The 18,395-nt window shown below is 39.7% G+C and overlaps 2 protein-coding genes across 2 annotated transcripts in view; both read right to left on the bottom strand.

The window, feature by feature from the left end:
* Positions 1 to 18,395, bottom strand: part of LOC133446219 (parapinopsin-like) — a 98,001-nt gene that overhangs the window by 11,611 nt on the left and 67,995 nt on the right. Inside the window, exon 3 of the mRNA XM_061724172.1 lies at positions 10,066 to 10,299. Coding sequence (XP_061580156.1) covers positions 10,066 to 10,299 — 234 coding nt within the window. The remainder of the gene's footprint in view (positions 1 to 10,065; positions 10,300 to 18,395) is intronic.
* Positions 538 to 1,766, bottom strand: LOC133446270 (zinc finger protein 862-like). Its single transcript, XM_061724280.1, has 5 exons — positions 1,653 to 1,766; positions 1,420 to 1,561; positions 1,159 to 1,309; positions 919 to 1,057; positions 538 to 825 (listed from the first exon to the last, which is right to left on the bottom strand). Exons 1-5 carry the CDS (start codon positions 1,764 to 1,766, stop codon positions 538 to 540), a joined length of 834 nt encoding a protein of 277 aa, XP_061580264.1.

Genomic DNA, 18,395 nt, shown 5'->3' with positions numbered 1-18,395 from the left:
CTTTGTGGTTTCTGAAAACTATTATATCAGAAACATCCAAAACAAATCTGACGAGTCACAGGATTATTTCTCTCTATTTCCCACAAAAAAATGCCTGCTCAGGGCTCCAGACTAACTTTTTTCACTAGGAGCACAGTAGCCCCTAACTGAAAATTTTTAGGGGCACAATCAGAAATTTTAGGAGCGCACATCGTTTATCGACACGCTAACCAAATTTTTACATTTCTACTACATTTCAGTGTATTAGTAATACGTATTTCATAATAGATTAATGAATTACCACAATGCGCTGGTTCAAATGCAGTGTTATATTTTATTGTGCACTTTTAAAGATGCTGCAACATAAAGTAAACTGACAGCACCATTGCTGTCATTATATATAAAAAAAACATACATGAAGTGCAAAACATACAAAAAGTGCTTGGTAACAAAGTGCTTAGTAACCTTTCAGCCATGAATTTAACGGTTAAACACAGTACTTAACAAATGAACAAATATTGGGGGTACTGGCCAATAACATTTCCCTACTTGTGTTACTTAAAGCAGCTCCTCCTGGGTTCCGCAAGGAGGCTCAGAGGGCCAGCCCTTGTAATTGGGCCTCCTAGACCTTTTACCTGAACTGAACCATGCTTGAACAGATTCCCTGGCATCAAAGTCTTTTAGACTAGGCCCCTCCATGCTGATTCTAATCAGGTCCTCTACAGTGTCTACATGTAGGGACCCCCTGACATCAGATTTAATCCTCTTCTGGGCAGAAAATCCCCTTTCACACACTGCAGAGGAGACCGGGAGGACGAGCATAATGTGCACCAGATGAAGGATGTTCTACAAAGAATGGATAATTAGTGTAGATTTTATTTAATCAAAAAGTAATAATTTCTAACTAAATTAACAAGAATATGATCATAATGGTGTTACCTTGTAATCAGAAGAGAAAGGTAACTTTGTTAACATCATCTCCCATAGGGAGTGGTAGGACTTGTCCATGTAGTTCCTGAAGATGAATGTCTTCATGGATTGAAACTCCTCTCTCGCCAGAGTGGAATCACAGCCATTTCTGAAAAGAGTAAAATGAAAAAAACTGACCAAACAATCTAGGTTAAAGCTCAAAGTTTATGTTTGAAATGTTGCTTTCTTATAGTTTTTATAGTCAATAACCTTGTTAAGACAGATGAGTAGTGATCCAGCAGAAAGTCCAGCTCCTCTGTACCATAGTCTGTTAACTTATCCCTCTGTTCTGGCCAGGAATCATGGCTGAATATTTTGAGTGATTTCACTGCCTTCGCTGGTGCTGCTGCAGAGTCTTCATCTATCAAGGAATAGAAAAACAGTTGAGAGTTGAGATGAACAGAAAAATGACTGTATAAAAATGATAGCTTCAAAGATTTTTGAAATATGTAATTCTGTGTTTTCACTTACAAAGTAGACTGCTGAATCTTTGCTTCAAATGAAGCACAGTGCAGTCAATGGTTGCTCTCACTGCTTGTTGCAGCTTAGGGGTGCTTGCCATGGAGAGTCCTTCATTTGCCAGCCCAGCAATTTCACCTTTGATGGGGATCCCCTGAGTACACACAGCATTCAACATTTAGACAAGAATAAAAAAAAAAGATCAACTCCAAATCTAAAATTGACTTTTAAAATAACCTGCTCACCTGATACTTGTAGGAAGGGTGAGTCTCACCCTCATCTTCTTGTTGTCTTCTCTGGGCCTGAAGGTCTGCAAGTAATTCTGCCAGCCTACCACCTGGCTTGCATCTCACCGACATGGCCTCAATAGTTGCAATGAGATTTTCAATCCCATTTATAGCCTGTAATACATTTTCCTTGTGAAAAACATAAAGGGGAAAAGCTACATATGCCTTGATTCAAATTAGTTGTAGCCTTCCCTGTTTTAACTATATTACCTGAGGCAAAATAACATCATTTCTTTGGAGAAGAAGGCTGAATTTGCTTATGGCCTCAAACAAGTCAGCCAAGAAGTGACAGAAACCCACAAAGCTTCCATCTTCCATCATCTTCTTGATCTGCAAGACATACTCAATTAGTAACCACTAACCACCATATCAGTTATTTGTATGCCTCACAAATATGAAATCATTTTTAAATTAAATACAGACCTTCCTTGCTCTCCCAGCAATATCAGTATTGGTGGATGATGCAGTCAAATGTTCCATGTGGTAATAAACTGCTGTGAACTGGCCAGGGTTCTGCAGTTGTTTATCCTTTCCTCCAGGTTTCAGCAAGGTTTGCAGGGCCCGGTTCACATGTGGAAGCCAGCGTGTCCCACTGACACGGCCTGGTACATTGACACGCACACCCAACTCCTCTCCAAGTGCACGTAGTTCTCTCATAGATTTGCAGCTGTAGTGGTATGTCTTCCAAACCATGTTGAGGAGATTGTAGACATGATCCACCATGGAATCTTTCCTTTGCACAGATAGCATTGCCAGCTCCAATCTACAATTACAATGAATAGAACTTAAATGTAAAGATGCATTGTTAAGGCTACTACCCTACTTTTATCCTGAAAGTTCACATTTAACCTACCTATGTGGCATGCAATGAAATGGGACAATGTAAGCCCCTGCCTCAGCTTGGAGGAGGGCTATGACCCCTCCTTTGTGCCCAAGATTGACAGCTGCACCATCAGCCCCCATGGCAACTGTCTTCTCTAGCCACTCTGTGTCTGTCCCTAGATGCTGGAAGGCCTCTTTGGTGGCATCATATACACCTTAAAATGAAAGCACATGTTATGACTATGGAATAACATTAATCTATATTACATTCACTGGACATAAACACCAGTTATCTGAACTAGGGATGCAGCTATCGAATATTTTAGTAATCGAGTATTCTACTGAAAATTCCATTGATTAGTCGGATAAAACATATTTTTGTTTAGTTAAATAGCGATTATAAATATACATAAGATGTTAGATGTTAATTGGCATCACTAAGACTAAATTATATAATACAGCAGGTTCATGGCTGTGCATTTAAAAACCCTGAACTTACACCAGTTGACCAAATTCACTGATTCACTCAAAAAACTAAGGATCTTACCAAGAAATATTCTTATTTCTAATCTAAAAATGCCATTACACCTGATAACACACATCACTTAAAAGGTTAGGTGTTTTTCCCACGTGTTAAACTTTAACTTTCATTTGTGTCAAGCAAATTTTAAGTTGTAGTTACGTTTTAAGTTAGAGTTTTGGCAGTGTTCAAAATAAAATTATGAGACCTGCTGTATTGGAGCACATTTTCTTTTAGTTAAAACTGTAGCGGGGACAGATGTTTAGAGAAACCTATGTATGTACCGGGTGAAGGCTGATTTATGGTTCCGCGTTACAACAACGCAGAGCCTACGCCGTAGGCTACGGCGTAGGCTCTGCGTCGATTTAAGGCGGAACCATAATTCAGGCTTTAGGGGAACAACCAGAAGAATATAGAGTGGATTAAAAATAAAAGTTAAGCACTGAGCTACATGTGTCTCCCGTCTGGGCCATTGCAGACTCATTGCCCGAGCATGATGTTACTAAAACCATCTCTTTCTTCTAACTTTATGTGCACGGCGCAGTGCGTTGTGTCGCATTAAATGACGTCCGGGCGTAATACCTGCTTTGAGCTGGTGAAATTAAACGAAATAAATAAATACATAAATAAATAAATAAATAGATAAATTAAACAATTCCTCGAGGCAGAAAAAAACCCTCGATAATTTTTTGTAATCGAATTATTCAAAGAATCGTTTCAGCCCTAATCTGAACAGTTTAATTCCACTGTCCTCCTCAAACCTCGCAGCTGATCATTATGGCATAAGTGATTATTAAACTACAGACATATTCAAAGTAAGACAGTTAGAAGCTAGGGACAGATCTAAACATAATTTGAATTTCAACATACCTTGTGCATGTGCGTGTTTGACTTCAATGTGGCCGATCAAAATGTTCCTGGGTCTCCCTTCCTGAAGGATCCTTGCGTATATAATTTCGCATTCCTTAGTGGAGACGTCCGTGTCCCCATCTATCATAATTGATAGATACGGAGCATCTTTTATCTTTGCATGCGTCTTCCCCTTCAGTGTATCCGCTATAACGCCAACAAATTGTGCGCATGCAGTGTCATTGTTGTATGTTTCGTTAAGTTTTACTCCATTCTTCCTCTGAAGTTCGAGCTCGCTTTTAAATTTAGTGAAGGATAATTCCTCCCTAGCAACATAGTAGGCCGTGTTAAATTTCAGTATCATTTCTGCCTCATCTGCGGCATGATTTACAGCCTCTTGCCTTCTAAAAGCAGCCGACAGTGGGGTTGCTTTTTCATTTATTAGCATATCTCGGCATACTCTATGCTTGAGGCTTTGATTGTGTTTGATGATGCTATCGTGTTTAAACTGCGAAGTGCCTTCACTGTCGGCAAACTTCGTGTTCCCCGCAGCTTTGGGGAAGCGACTGCAACACTCGCAGTTCATGGTGTTCGTCTCCTTACAGTACCTCAACCAGGAGAATTCTCGCAGCCAGTCCTGTCGAAATGAGTGAGTTCGAGACTTTTTTGCGGATGTAGCCTGTGCCTCTGACTCGGAATCATTGTTCGACTGTGGCTTTGCCGTTTGCACTGGCACACTAGCAGCAGGGCGGAAAAACGAGTGAATTGTTCGCTTCATTGTTCAAACGCGGCAGCTCTCCTCTCGACTACAAGTCCATGCGCGCACTTAATTATGTTTTGGTTGTAGGTAGGCCCCTCCCCCGACTCATCCCCTTTCACACTCATTGGCCTGCAAATATGCGGGTTCATTGATGCACCCCTTCCACGTTCCTGAATTATGGTTCCGCGTTAAATCGACGCAGAGCCTCGCCGTAGGGTACGGCGTGGCCTACGGCGTAGGGTACGCGGCGACGCGCTCAGTACGGTGCGTGTCGCCGCGTACCCTACGGCGTATGCTCTGCGTTGGTGTAACGCGGAACCATAAGTCAGCCTTGATGTGTAAAAAAAAAAAAAAAAAAAAAAAAAAAACACTGGCAAATTTACTGGTCGCACGTGTGCGAGTGGACATGAAATTCAGTCGCACATACTCAAATTTTGGTCGCAAAATGCGAGCATTTGGTCGCAGTCTGGAGCCCTGCTGCTCCCTTGGTCACAATCTGAGACGAGTCTGCAAATGATGTTTGCCCTCGGTCGGCGAGTCCAATCGACGCAGAGCCTACGGCGTAGGTTACGTAGCCTACGGCGTAGGTTACGTAGCCTACGGCGTAACCTAACAGCTGTCGAGACAGATGGTCACGTGAATCTCCAGCTTCCTACCTCCTGCAGGGCTTCGAACAACACCTTTGTGTTAGCTTCACTTCCTACCCAAGCTTACTACCCCACTGCAGAAGACGACACCTTGGAACACCCTAGGGGTAATTTAGAAGTTAGTGACAGTCATGCCAAATGTCTGATAATGACATTTGGCCACAGATCACATCTGACTGTAAATTACTTTTTGTCTCTCACTTGGCTTGTTTATTCCTGCCTTTTGTACTTTAAACTTCTTGTATAAAAACCTTGTTACAAATTCACTCTGGGTCAGCATATTAACCAGACACTCGTCTGTGTAGATCCGCTCACCGCCGGCTGAATAAAAACACACTATACCACAAGCGGACTTCTGAACTGGTTTTGAGAAATTCCCCAACACAGCCTTTACTCCAGCGCGATTCTTCACGAACAACGGACAAAAAAGGGATTATGTACATTCAATGAGTGAATATTATGAAAGTAAAATATATATTTCTCGCTAGAAATGTAATCAAAACGCATTTCTATGCAGAAACTAACTCAAAATAATGATTTATTCACTAAGAAATGTCCGCCACGTTTTTTTTTTTTGATTCAGTCCGCAAATGACGACGAAAAGCATTCTGGGAAATTTTTATACCCCCTCGCTCGCGAAGTCAGCATCTGAAATCCCTCGATGTGAAGGGGCTATTTTCAGCCCCTAGCCCTTGTTATGCCCACTCCCCCTAGGGGAAAAGAGGAATTGGGACACCACTACCCTCACAGGAACGCGCAAAATTTAGGGGTAGTGAAGAAAACGAGGGCGCGGGGGAAAATTGGGACGGGGCCAAAGTGTTCATCAGGTGATTGTTTGTGAAAGATGGACTGGAAAGCTGATCTCAATAGTCTCAAGGGTGAAGCTGGTGCAGAACTGCCTTACCCTGCGTTCACACTGAAAGCATCAAAAATCTCCTGACGCCAGCATTTCGCTGTTTGGAGCGTTCACACTGAAAGCAGCATGTACTGTCGACGCCTGCAGTGGGCGGGGCTTAAAGCTGCGCTGCAGAACTGGAGGGAACAGTGTATATAGTCTACACATATAGCTGCACATCTTCAGTGTCCTATTTAACCATGGATCACACTTTAGGACGCCTGCTTTATATTTTAGCATTATTTCCGCGTAGATTAGGGTTGCCACCCGTCCCGTAAAATACGGAATTGTCCTTTATTTTGAGAAAAAAATGTTGCGTCCCGTATTGAACTAATACGGGACACGATTTGTACCGTATTTTCATTAACTTTTACACCATATTCTAGTTGAATTATTGAAATAAGTTCACTTTTACACCATATTCTAGTTGAATTATTGAAATAAATTAACTTTTACACCATATTCTAGTTGAATTATTGAAATAAGTTCACTTTTACACCATATTCTAGTTGAATTATTGAAATAAATTAACCTTTACACCATATTCTATATGAATTATTGAAATAAGTTAACTTTTACACCATATTCTAGTTGAATTATTGAAAAAAATTAACTTTTACACCATATTCTAGTTGAATTATTGAAATAAGTTAACTTTTACACCATATTCTAGTTGAATTATTGAAATAAATTAACTTTTACACCATATTCTAGTTGAATTATTGAAATAAATTAACTTTTACACCATATTCTAGTTGAATTATTGAAATAAATTAACTTTTACACCATATTCTAGTTGACTTATTGAAATAAATTAACTTTTACACCATATTCTTCACCTGTAACTATATTATACATCTTGGCTGATGTGGACAAACGTAGCATAGGAGGCTATTTCAGTTACTAGTATGGTTGTCTGTCTCTACAGTCATGCAAGTTCAATGCTATTAAAACACTTTAAATCAAAGCATTTTGTTTTTTCATATAAAATAAACAAATTTTTATTCAGTTTAGAAGTTTTGGGGCTTTTTTTTGGCTCCTGCGCTGCTGAAATCAGGGCGTCCCTTATTTCTATTTCTGAAAGGTGGCAACCCTAGCGTAGATAAGAGTGAGTTTGATGCTCCTTAACAAGTTTGGTCCGTGGATCAACATCAACCGTCAGCGAGCCCTTGCTCCCGGTGAAGCCTGATTTATGGTTCCGCGTCACACCAACGCAGAGCCTACAGTTTAGGGTACGCGGCGACGCACACCCTACGCCGTCGGTTTAACGCGGAACCGTTGAAGAAGCTGCAGTCTGTCTGCGGTGAACACTGACACACCGGGTCGGAGCAGATTTGGTCATGATGTTTAAACTGTGTTTTGTGATTAATAAGCACGGTTTTTAATTATTTTGCGTTGGATCGATGTAGCAAATAAAATCGTTGGGACCATCCAGCTCCTCAACCATCAGTTACTGTTTCACGTGATCAGTTCAGGTAAAAACGGCAGTCAAATCAGCAAAAATTTCATTTTGCTGGATGAAATATATTAATTCCTGATAAAATAAGTGTGTTAGTGCACATCTCTGCTCATGCGTGCATGTGAGTGAGTGTACGTTTGTGTCTACATGAAAGTACAATCTGCATTGAGGCTTCTCGCTTCGGGAATTCCGGTCTGTGATTGGACGCTGGGTCAATAAGCATCAATGAGCGCCAATGTGCGTCAATAAGTAACAATAAGGTTCAATAAGCATCAATAAGCACCAATAAGAACCAAGACACGCCAATATGGGTCAATAAATCTGAAAACGGTCCAGTCAACGAGGAGGTTTGCAGGGAGGCTGAGTGAGAAAAAGGAGGATTCGCTTGGAGGTTGTTGTTTTTTTTAGCTCCATTTTAGGTTTTACACGAGCTAAAGAAGAAGACGCGTCACAATTTACTTTCAAGTGCGCAAAGTTCTGTTCTCGGAGGGAATCGTGGGCTTTTATTTTGTTGAGGTTTGAGTTCCGGTGTTTGCTGACGGCATCTTTCTGCCTCTCCATCTCTTATAGAGGCGACTTCCTGCTACGTCGCCCTCGCGTCTCTCATCTAATCCCATTTCCTCCTCCGGAGGACAGTGATGCCGGCGTTACCTAAAACTGGACGTGGTAATGAGAGTTCATTTATTTAAACACTGAGAAAAGAACATCTTCCTCTTTACTCTCGGGGCCAATTTTTTACGACTTGTTTTTGCCCGGTTTGCTGGGATTTTCTGCACCACACTGCTCCTGGAGGACTTTCAGCTTTTTTTACCCCGTACTTCCTGTCTGCAGCTTCCTCTGGGGGGGGGGGGTCGCCCTGATTTATTTCTCTCCTTATAAATGCGTGTTTGCAGCTGTTGTCCTTGTTTTTATTGGGTAAATAAAGTTGTTATTCATGCACACGGGTTTCACTCTGACTTTGAATGAATCCATCCCAGCAAAAGAAATAATAAATAAATAAATTAATTAATAAATTAATAAATAAGTAAATGAACAAATAAATATCTGAATAAATAAATAAATAAGCAAATGATTAAATAAATAAATAAACGAATAAATGAATAAATAAATAAAGTTGTTATTCATGCACACAGGTTTCACTTTGACTTTGAATGAATCTATCCCAGCAAAAGAAACGATAAATAAATAAATGAATGAATTGAAAGATTTGTGTTCGTTTGTCTGGTGAACCAAAAGAAAAACTAGTGAAATAAAATCACAGGTTAATACAAACTTTGAATATGTCAAGTACAAGGTTTTTCCGGCCGGAGGTACATTTGTCTCAGACCACGGTGGGTAAGAGAGAAATGCACGCCTGGTCATCGATCCAGTTCATTTTTATACTAAAAGGGAGGGTGTTCTTTGCAAATTAATTTCATTGGTGGAGCCTAGCTACAGGGAAGACACCTTAACGTGTTACTTCCAACTCTACATTTCCTTTCCCTTGGGTGTCAAGCCTAGATCACAGATGAGACCCCCCAAAGCTAAGAGTCTGCTGTTCTCCACCGTCTGCTCTTCAACAATGGTATGTGTATTGTATTTAAAGGAGCCGTCTGTAAGAAATGTCCAAAACTGGTACTGCAGTCACTTTCAAAATATTGTTGAGCGGCGTGTACCCTCCCCCTCCTCCCCCCGACCAGAGGTTGCCAGGTAGGCTGCAGAATGCAGCAGGAACGTAGGCTGCCATGGCTGCGATAATTAGAGCCGAGCTGGCAACCCGGATGCAGAAACAATACTGACTTGGTGATTGGGAGATAGGTGGAGGGTGGAGCTTCAGAAACAATACTGACTTGGTGATTGGGAGATAGGTGGAGGGTGGAGCTTCAGAAACAATACTGACTTGGTGATTGGGAGATAGGTGGAGGGTGGAGCTTCAGAAACAATACTGACTTGGTGATTGGGAGATAGGTGGAGGGTGGAGCTTCAGAAACAATACTGACTTGGTGATTGGGAGATAGGTGGATGGTGGAGCTTCAGAAACAATACTGACTTGGTGATTGGGAGATAGGTGGAGGGTGGAGCTTCAACATCAACATCAGTTGAGGGCTGCAACTCCTCTTTTTAAACTGGAATATCCTGGCTTGAGTGCTGTTGTCAGTGACATAAGTATTTGAAATGAACATGATTTTTAAATGTCTGTTGACATATCGGGGTCATTTTATGATTCGTTTTATTATTGCTCTTACATACGGCTCCTTTAACCTCTAATCTAATCTTGTCTACCCTTAACACCAGGGGTTTGGCTCCGTGTCTTAATCAATACAAGGTTACTTTGAATCTGAAGAGAGAGCCCACCGGTGTTCATTTTTTGAGCTTTAACAATTTCATGAAATCCTAACAGAATGAATGAATGAATGAATGAATGAATGCGGCGACCAACCTGTTTGTTCATGAGGATGTAGATGACGGGGTTGATGACCGTGCTGCTCTTGGCCAGCAGCGACGGCACCACGCTGGCCACCGGGCTGATGATGTTGGGCGGCCCGAACGTGGCCATCATGGCCACCACGCCGTACGGCATCCAGCACAGCATGTAGCAGGCCGCCGTGGTCAGGACCATGAACAGGATGTGGTACTCCCTCCGCCGGGCCGCCGTCTTCCGGATCTTCCCCACCTGACACACCACATCATGAAGGAATATGTTAATTATTGTAAGATTTATAAGATAAGATTGGCTTATCTGACCAGGCTGTAAACTGGTTCTCAAATTATTTATCAGGTAGAACACAGTGTGTCCAGGCCGCTGGATCATCTTCTTCCTTTCTTCCTGTTCTAAAGGGCGTACCTCAAGGCGCCATACTAGGGCCGTTGCTGTTCACAATTTATGTTAATAACCTTTGTGATAATCTAAATTCATGCAAAGATTGGAGTCATAAAAACTAAAGACTTGATTCAAGTTATCCTTGAGCTCCTTTTGCACTTTTAAAGAAGAGTTTACGAGCCGATGAATCACGAATCATCTGAAAACGATTGTGACGCATCGTTGGAGCTTCGGTGGGAAGTCGGGACGAAAGTGGGCGTTACTTTTGTTACTCGTCCACCAGGAAACTTTGTGGTCCACTGAAATATGACATTTGTATTCGGTAGCTGATGCTGAGAAGCTGCGGCGTGGTGAAAGGTGGACCGGGGTGAGCTGCAGCGTCCAGGAGCTTCATCAGGGTCACGTTGGGCGGAACTTCAACAGAGATGGACAACGTTTTTGTGTATCAGTTTGTGGAATCAAACTGTGGAATGTACAAACATAAAACAATTTGAGAAGAAATATAAAGACATAGTTTATTTGAGGTATAAAAATGAAGACTGTGTTTAAAGATCAGCAGCTGTGTGTGTTCTGCTATTTAGTCATGTTGTTTTTGTATGTTAGATTTACGTATTATATTTATAGGCTATCATAGTTATATTTATATCATAGTCATATTATATTTATATCATAGTTACTGTATATTATATTTATGATAGAGCTTACATTTGGTATTAAACAGGTTATTTTTGTAAAAATTATATATATTTATTTATACAAATTAGTGTATAGTATAAAATGTAAATACAGGCATATAATTTATGTTTAGTTGTGGAAAGGGGGTTGGATTAAATAAGTTTATACTTCCTCCCACTCCTTTTTGAACATGTAACTGAAATATGTTTTTTGAAGTGTTTTTTTTTCTTTATGTGGTGGAATGCCCACCTGTATTTGTTTCTCTTATCTCTTTTTCTTGTTTTTTTTATACATGTTCGAAATAAATAAAAACGAACGAACGAACGTTACACGTTTCAAGGACGGGGGGGAACAGCGAACGGCGAAACCCCCTCGTCCTACATCCCCCCAGAAGAAGAAGCCACAGGTGCAGATGAGGATCCAGGTCCAGATCCAGGTCCAGGTGGCCCGGTCCTGAGGACAGCGAGCCGCTGGACTCTGTGACCCGCTGGGTTCAGTCCCTTCATCCTGAACCTCAGAGGAAATGATTCTGGATTTTAAAGTTCAGTAATAGTTCATTAATCCCTGAAGGGAAATGACATAGTTTCAGACGGACTTTTTAATACAGTTTTCATTTCAGGAGGACCGCAGATCTCATCTGGACACCGGGGCCGGACCGGACCGGGGACAGCTTTCTGTTTTCTGTTTTAATAATAATAATAACTAGAAAAATTCAGGAAATTTTGATATGGGCATGCCCTACCGCCCATTCGACCCCTCTTGCTGCTTTGGTTTGGGGCTGTAGTGGTTGTGTTCGGGGTGGTTCTATGTCAGTTTGAGGTGTTTACAGTTGCATTACATTCATTCCTGTGCTTGCTGCAGGGGGTGTGGTTTAGGGTTGTTAATAAACGCTCGGGGATAGGGCCGTTTGGCCTGGATTTTGACATAAAATTTCCTTAAATCACAGCTTCATGAAATTTGAATATATTGAAGTCCACAGCGTGCCGAGTCGGGGAACATTTGTATGATGTCTCTACAATAACCTGTTGCCTAGCAACAAGCGTCCAAAGTCAAACGGAAATAAAAAAAAAAATGAAAGGTCAATATCTCAAAAACTGTAATAATTGGCATAATGAGGTTGTAAGGTCCGTTAGAGCCAATAGGGCCGAGTGTTTGAAAGTTTGAATGATGTCTCTACGATAAAGTCCGGCCGAGAAATAAGTGTCCAAATTTTCTACTCTTTTTTTTGCTTTTTGGCATCTAGCGTTGCCACGGTAACACTTTTGACTGAGAAAAGTAATGCCCATCGAGGCATGATGGAGACACATCCAACGATGTATGCCATGCATGGGTGCACGTTGCGGTTCGGGCTACGTTAACGGGTAGTTTCTTTTTTCCACCATGGTAAAAAACCCCACCCGAATGAATGGGGCCATTTGGCATGGATTTTGACATAAAATTTCCTTAAATCACAGCTTCATGAAATTTAAATATGTTGAAGTCCACAGCGTGCCGAGTCGGGGAACATTTGTATGATGTCTCTACAATAACCTGTTGCCTAGCAACAAGCGTCCAAAGTCAAACGGAAATAAAAAAAAAAAAGGTAAATATAGCAAAAACTGTAATAATTGGCATAATAAGGTTGAACGGTCCGTTAGTACCAATCGGGCCGAGTGTTTGAAAGTTTGAATGATGTCTCTACGATAAAGTTCGGCCGAGCAATAAGCCTCCGAATTTTCACCTTTTTTTTTTTGCTTTTTGGCATCTAGCGTTGCCACGGTAACACTTTTGACTGAGAAAAGTAATGCCCATCGAGGCACGATGGAGACGCATCTAACGATGTATGGCATGCATGGGTGCACGTTGCGGTTCGGCCCGTATTAACGGACGAAAAAAGAGTGCGGAATAAGAATTCCGGGAAATTTTGAAGTGCCACGGGACCACTGCCGGATGATGCGGGGCTAATTTGCACCAATGAAGGTCAAGGACTCGATACTGAGTCATATGACACCACCCATGACTCTGTATGTCAAACCGTTAAAAAGATATTGGACTATAACATATCGGCCAATCAGAAGAATGGGCGGGGCTAATGTGCACCAATGAACGTCAAGGACTCAATACTGAGTCCTATGACATCACCCATGACTCTGTATGCCAAACCATTCAAAAGATATTGGACTTTAACATACTATAACATATATTCATTCATTCATTACCAGCTTCATTCATTCATTAATTCATTCATTCATTCGTTCATTCATTCACTATCAGTTTCATTCATTCATTCATTACCAACTTCAGCATTCATTCATTCATTCATTCATTCATTACCAGCTTCAGCATTAATTAATTAATTAATTAATTAATTCATTCATTCATTAATCCATTCATTACCAGCTTCAGCATGCATTAATTAATTAATTCATTCATTCATGTATTCATTCATTCATTACCAGCTTCATTCATTAATTCATTCATTACCAGCTTCAGCATTCATTCATTCATTCATTCATTACCAGCTTCAGCATCCAGCATCATTCATTCATTCATTCATTCATTCATTCATTCATTCATTCATTACCAGCTTCATTCATTCATTCATTACCAGCTTCAGCATCCAGCATCATTCATTCATTCATTCATTCATTCATTCATTCATTAATTCATTACCAGCTTCATTCATTCATTCATTCATTCATTCATTCATTCATTCATTCATTCATTCATTCGTTCATTCATTACCAGCTTCATTCATTCATTCATTACCAACTCCAGCATTCATTCATTACCAGCTTCAGCATTCATTCATTCATTCATTCATTCATTCATTCATTAGCAGCTTCAGCATTCATTCATTCATTACCAGCTTCAGCATTCATTCATTACCAGCTTCAGCATTCATTCATTCATTCATTCATTCATTCATTAGCAGCTTCAGCATTCATTCATTCATTAGCAGCTTCAGCATTCATTCATTCATCCATTACCAGCTTCAGCATTCATTCATTACCAGCTTCATTCATTCATCCATTCATTACCAGCTTCAGCATTCATTCATTACCAGCTTCAGCATTCATTCATTCATTAATTACCAGCTTCAGTATTAATTAATTCATTACCAGCTTCAGCATTCATTCATTCATTAATTCATTCATTAATTCATTAATTCAATACCAGTTTCAACATCCAGCATTTCCCCCTACAGGTGGAGATTATATAAAATATAAATATAAATATATATATATATATATATATATATATATATATATATATATATATATATATATATATATATATATATATATATCTTGGCGTGGCTGTTAGCCCTCCAATTTTAATGTTGTGCTTACCCCACCGGTCAAAGTCACATTTTATGAATCCCAACACCTATGTCTATATTCTGACCAAAAATTATCTGTCTACCTTTTACGGTTTGGCCGTGACCTCGAGTTACAAATAAAAAATCATGTTTTTTCTTCAGTCTAACTACACTCTAGCAACTGACTCCCGCACTCTAGATTTGACAAAAAAGTTTCCAGTCGTCGCTTGAGCGCTCATATCTTGAAAACTGTACATTTTAGGAAAAAACAGTTAGGAGAGAGAAGAGAAGTTTTCCTCCGTTTTGAAGTTTGAATGACGTTTCTACGTGCAAGTATGAGAAAGATACGTGACTCAGAAAAAAGTTGAATTTTGTCTTTTTTTTCCCGACATTTTCCCATCCGCTTTGAATGGCGCCATATAAATACATGGGAAAATAGTTCCCCATTAGTTTGGAAATTTGGAAATGTTTTTGCACTTCGTGCAAAAACTATTTGTGCCATCGCTCTGAAAATCCATAGGACTGTAGTTAAATTCAGGGTCTACAACTTTCTAAATCGGTTCAGAATTTTTCGAGTAACGGTGTGCGAGTGGTGAGGCCCCAAAGTTCTCGCAATGCGAGAACTTTGGAGGAGTGGAGGAGTCGTGCCTCGTGGCGCAGCCGTGGCACTAATAAGAAAAGGGAAACCTTTTCTAGATACTGATTTTTCACCTTCATTTTTCAGGTTTTCTCGGGCGTGTTTTATTTTTTGGAGATTTTTCTTTTCCACATCAGAGCGTGGTCATGCTGTACACCCGCTGGTGCGCAGTGAGACTTTTGTGACTTTAGCTTGTTAGCAAAATGCTAGCAACATTGCCCTTTGGGCCATTCTGAACGATTGTAATATGGTCATGCCACTACTTGGCATGCTCATAATAATAATACATTTTATTTATATAGCGCTTTTAAAAGATCTCAAAGACATAAAAAGTCATAAAATGTCATAAAAATGTCATAAAAAGTTGGATCCATTACAAATCAACTGAAATATTGCAAGCCTTTTATTATTTTAATATTGCTGATTATGGCTTACAGTTTAAGATTAAGATTCCCAGAATATTCTAATTTTTTTTAGATAGGCTATTTGAGTTTTCTTAAGCTGTAAGCCATGATCAGCAATATTAAAATAATAAAAGGCTTGCAATATTTCAGTTGATTTGTAATGAATCCAGAATGTATGACATTTTTGCATTCCAGAAAATAAAGGACTTTATCACAATATTCTAATTTTCTGAGACAGTCCGGTATACAAGTAACCTATTTCCTCTCGTCCTGTTGCAGCATCAGTCATAAGTTGAGTTACTTAAATATGCCTCATTGCGTTAAACGTTTTTGATTCAAGTGGCTGTGAATGAAAAGATTGCAATTTCTTAAATGCGTCATGGGGATATTTCTGCTGCTCTCGTTGGATCGGAGCACAAAGCTTTCACTTCAATCACATTCTGATTCACTTCAGCAGATTACTTTTTAAATCTGCCGCAGCAGCCGGACTAAAGTTCGGTTTTCTTAGGTGTCCTGTTTTTTTTTACACCTTCCGTTTTAGTTTGAAAGTGTGATTCATTGTGTTACAAGAAAAAAATAAAATAAAATAAAAAAACAAGCTGCAGTTCCTCCCACGACCACTAGGGGCCATCCTGCCATTTTCTTCCTGCAGTTTGGCCCTTTTTTTTTCTCTCTGGTGCAGTGATATCTGTTCAAATAAAAGACTTTTGAAACAACTTTCTGTGAACAAAGGTGACTAAATCCAGCTCCTCGCGCTTGACTGGATGGATTTTGAAAGCTCTTTATCCGCTAATTTATCGAATTTGCTCCAAACAAGGATCATCATCAAACTTCTGTCTTCACATCCACGCAGTACTCGAGTTGTAAAAAAAAAAAAATCAGGGGGGATGGTGGATTTTATCATATGGGGACAGATCATTTGTGCTGATTACTAATAATATAATATATTACAAATAATAGCAGTGACCAAAACACCTGCAGAAATACTGCAGGAATGACATAGCAGCAGTTAAATGCAGCCTTCTGTAAGCTTTAAATATCCACTGGGCTTACATCAAATACATCAAAACACAACAATAAAAAACTGTTTTCTGAACTTATCAATATGACTCTGTCCTTCACAGGATAAGTAAAATGGATCACTGCAAAAACTCAAAATCTTAACAAGAATATTTGTCTTATTTCTAGTTAAAATGTCTAATTTTAGTAAAAATATCTCATTACACTTAAAACAAGACTCATCACTGGAAAAAAACAACAATTTTCACCTGTTTCAAGTAGATTTTCACTTGAAATAAGTAGAAAAATCTGCCAGTGGAACAAGATTTTTTTGCTTGTATGAGAAGATAAATCTTGTCCCACTGGCAGATTTTCCTACTAATTTCAAGTGAAAATTTACTTGAAACAGGTGAAAATTGTCAAATAAGTTATTTTTCTGGTGATGACTCTAAATGTTGAGATAGCAGTAAAACCACATTCATTGATGAAATGACATAAGGGATGGAAAGGAGGAATGGCAGTTTTACAGGGGGGATGATTTGGACCGTTTTTATTTCAGGGGGGGATGCCATCCCCCCTCATCCCCCCTCATCCCCAGTACTGCATCCACGTGGCTCCCATCCTCTGCTACTTGGATTAATTAAAAAGAGATGATGCATAGTGGGAAACTTCCTTCACAGATGCTTTCTCACGTCGTTATTTCCGACTCTCAGGCATGCGATCGAACCTCCGATCTGGGAACCTCCGGGGATTCCTCTGGTCGTGTGGCGAGCTGAGCTCTCACTTCAGTCCCGCGAGACGCTGGCGTGTCCAGCTCGCTCTCGCTCCACACAAGGTGGAACATAAAACTGATTATCCCCCGAGTCTTTACTGAGCTTGGTGGATCTGCTTTTAGCTTTTCTGCACCGTCCACCTGGAACTCATTACAAAACACTAAAAATTAATTCACACGTATCTTTTGGTCATTTTAAATCCCTGATCTTAAATCTTCTTGTATCGGTTTTAATTGATTTAATTGTTACATTATTTATTAATTGTAACTTCATATTTGTTTAATTGACTGCTCTTTTGTTGTTCTGTTTTTGTCTTTGTTTTTTTGTTTTTACTTTTGTATTGCTCGACGTCATTGTAAATGAGGGCTCGCCCTCAATGATTTTTGAGTTTAAATAAAGATATATATATTTCCTTTTATTGGATGAAAGGCCATCATTTCCTGGGTGATTGTGACTAATTTATCCGGAGCCGGAGGAAGTTTCGCCGTCTCCCTTCAGACGTTGAGCAGTAAAAATGTTAGGATGAACAATTATCTTTTAAGATGTCTGGGTTTCATTCTAAGACCTTTTTATTTCAGCTGGGTGACAGTTTCTTCTTCTTTTTAATACTATTAAACAATTACAGTAAATGTCAGTTTCAGCTTCTTGTGCATGTGCATGTGCATGTGCATACGTGTGTGTGTGTGAGCTGTTGGGGTTGTTTACTCCACCCAGCTCTGATGTTTATTCCTCCGTTCGCTTCGAGGGGTTCGTGTTCCCGGTTGAATCCTCGTGACTGATGCTTGTTGCGTCTTTTTGGGGTAAAAACTGAATGAAACGACCACTTCCTTCTAAATTCCTGGGGCCGGATTCACAAAACAACAAAAAAACTTCTTAAGTGTCATTTTTCAAGTTCAGTCTTAAGAAGAAAAAAGAGAAGAAGTCATATTCTCCAAAAAAGTTCTTAAGTATTTTCTCAACTTTCTTCTTAAGTTTCTTCTTAAGAAAAAACTTAAGAATAAATGGTAGGCTATTCTTGAAATAAAAGTTCTTTAAGACAACCTTGACCTGTCTTAAAATGTATTCTGTGAAAAGGTAAGCCTCTAATATCACCTTTTTCAACACATTTTAGACAAGTTTAAACTAGTAGGTCATAGTTTGAGGATATACTTTGTAATTAA

Source organism: Cololabis saira, chromosome 6 (genome assembly GCF_033807715.1).
Source record: "Cololabis saira isolate AMF1-May2022 chromosome 6, fColSai1.1, whole genome shotgun sequence".
In the NCBI taxonomy this organism is placed as follows: domain Eukaryota; kingdom Metazoa; phylum Chordata; class Actinopteri; order Beloniformes; family Belonidae; genus Cololabis; species Cololabis saira.
This window is presented reverse-complemented; position numbering and strand designations above follow the sequence as displayed.

Coding starts and splice junctions, on each gene's coding strand:
- LOC133446270 (XM_061724280.1), bottom strand. CDS start 1,766: ATGTCGGTGAGATGCAAGCCAGGTGGTAGGCTGGCAGAATTACTTGCA. Junction 1,058..1,158: donor TACTCATCTGTCTTAACAAG/GTTATTGACTAT, acceptor TACTCTTTTCAG/AAATGGCTGTGATTCCACTC. Junction 826..918: donor CTTTCTCTTCTGATTACAAG/GTAACACCATTA, acceptor CATTCTTTGTAG/AACATCCTTCATCTGGTGCA.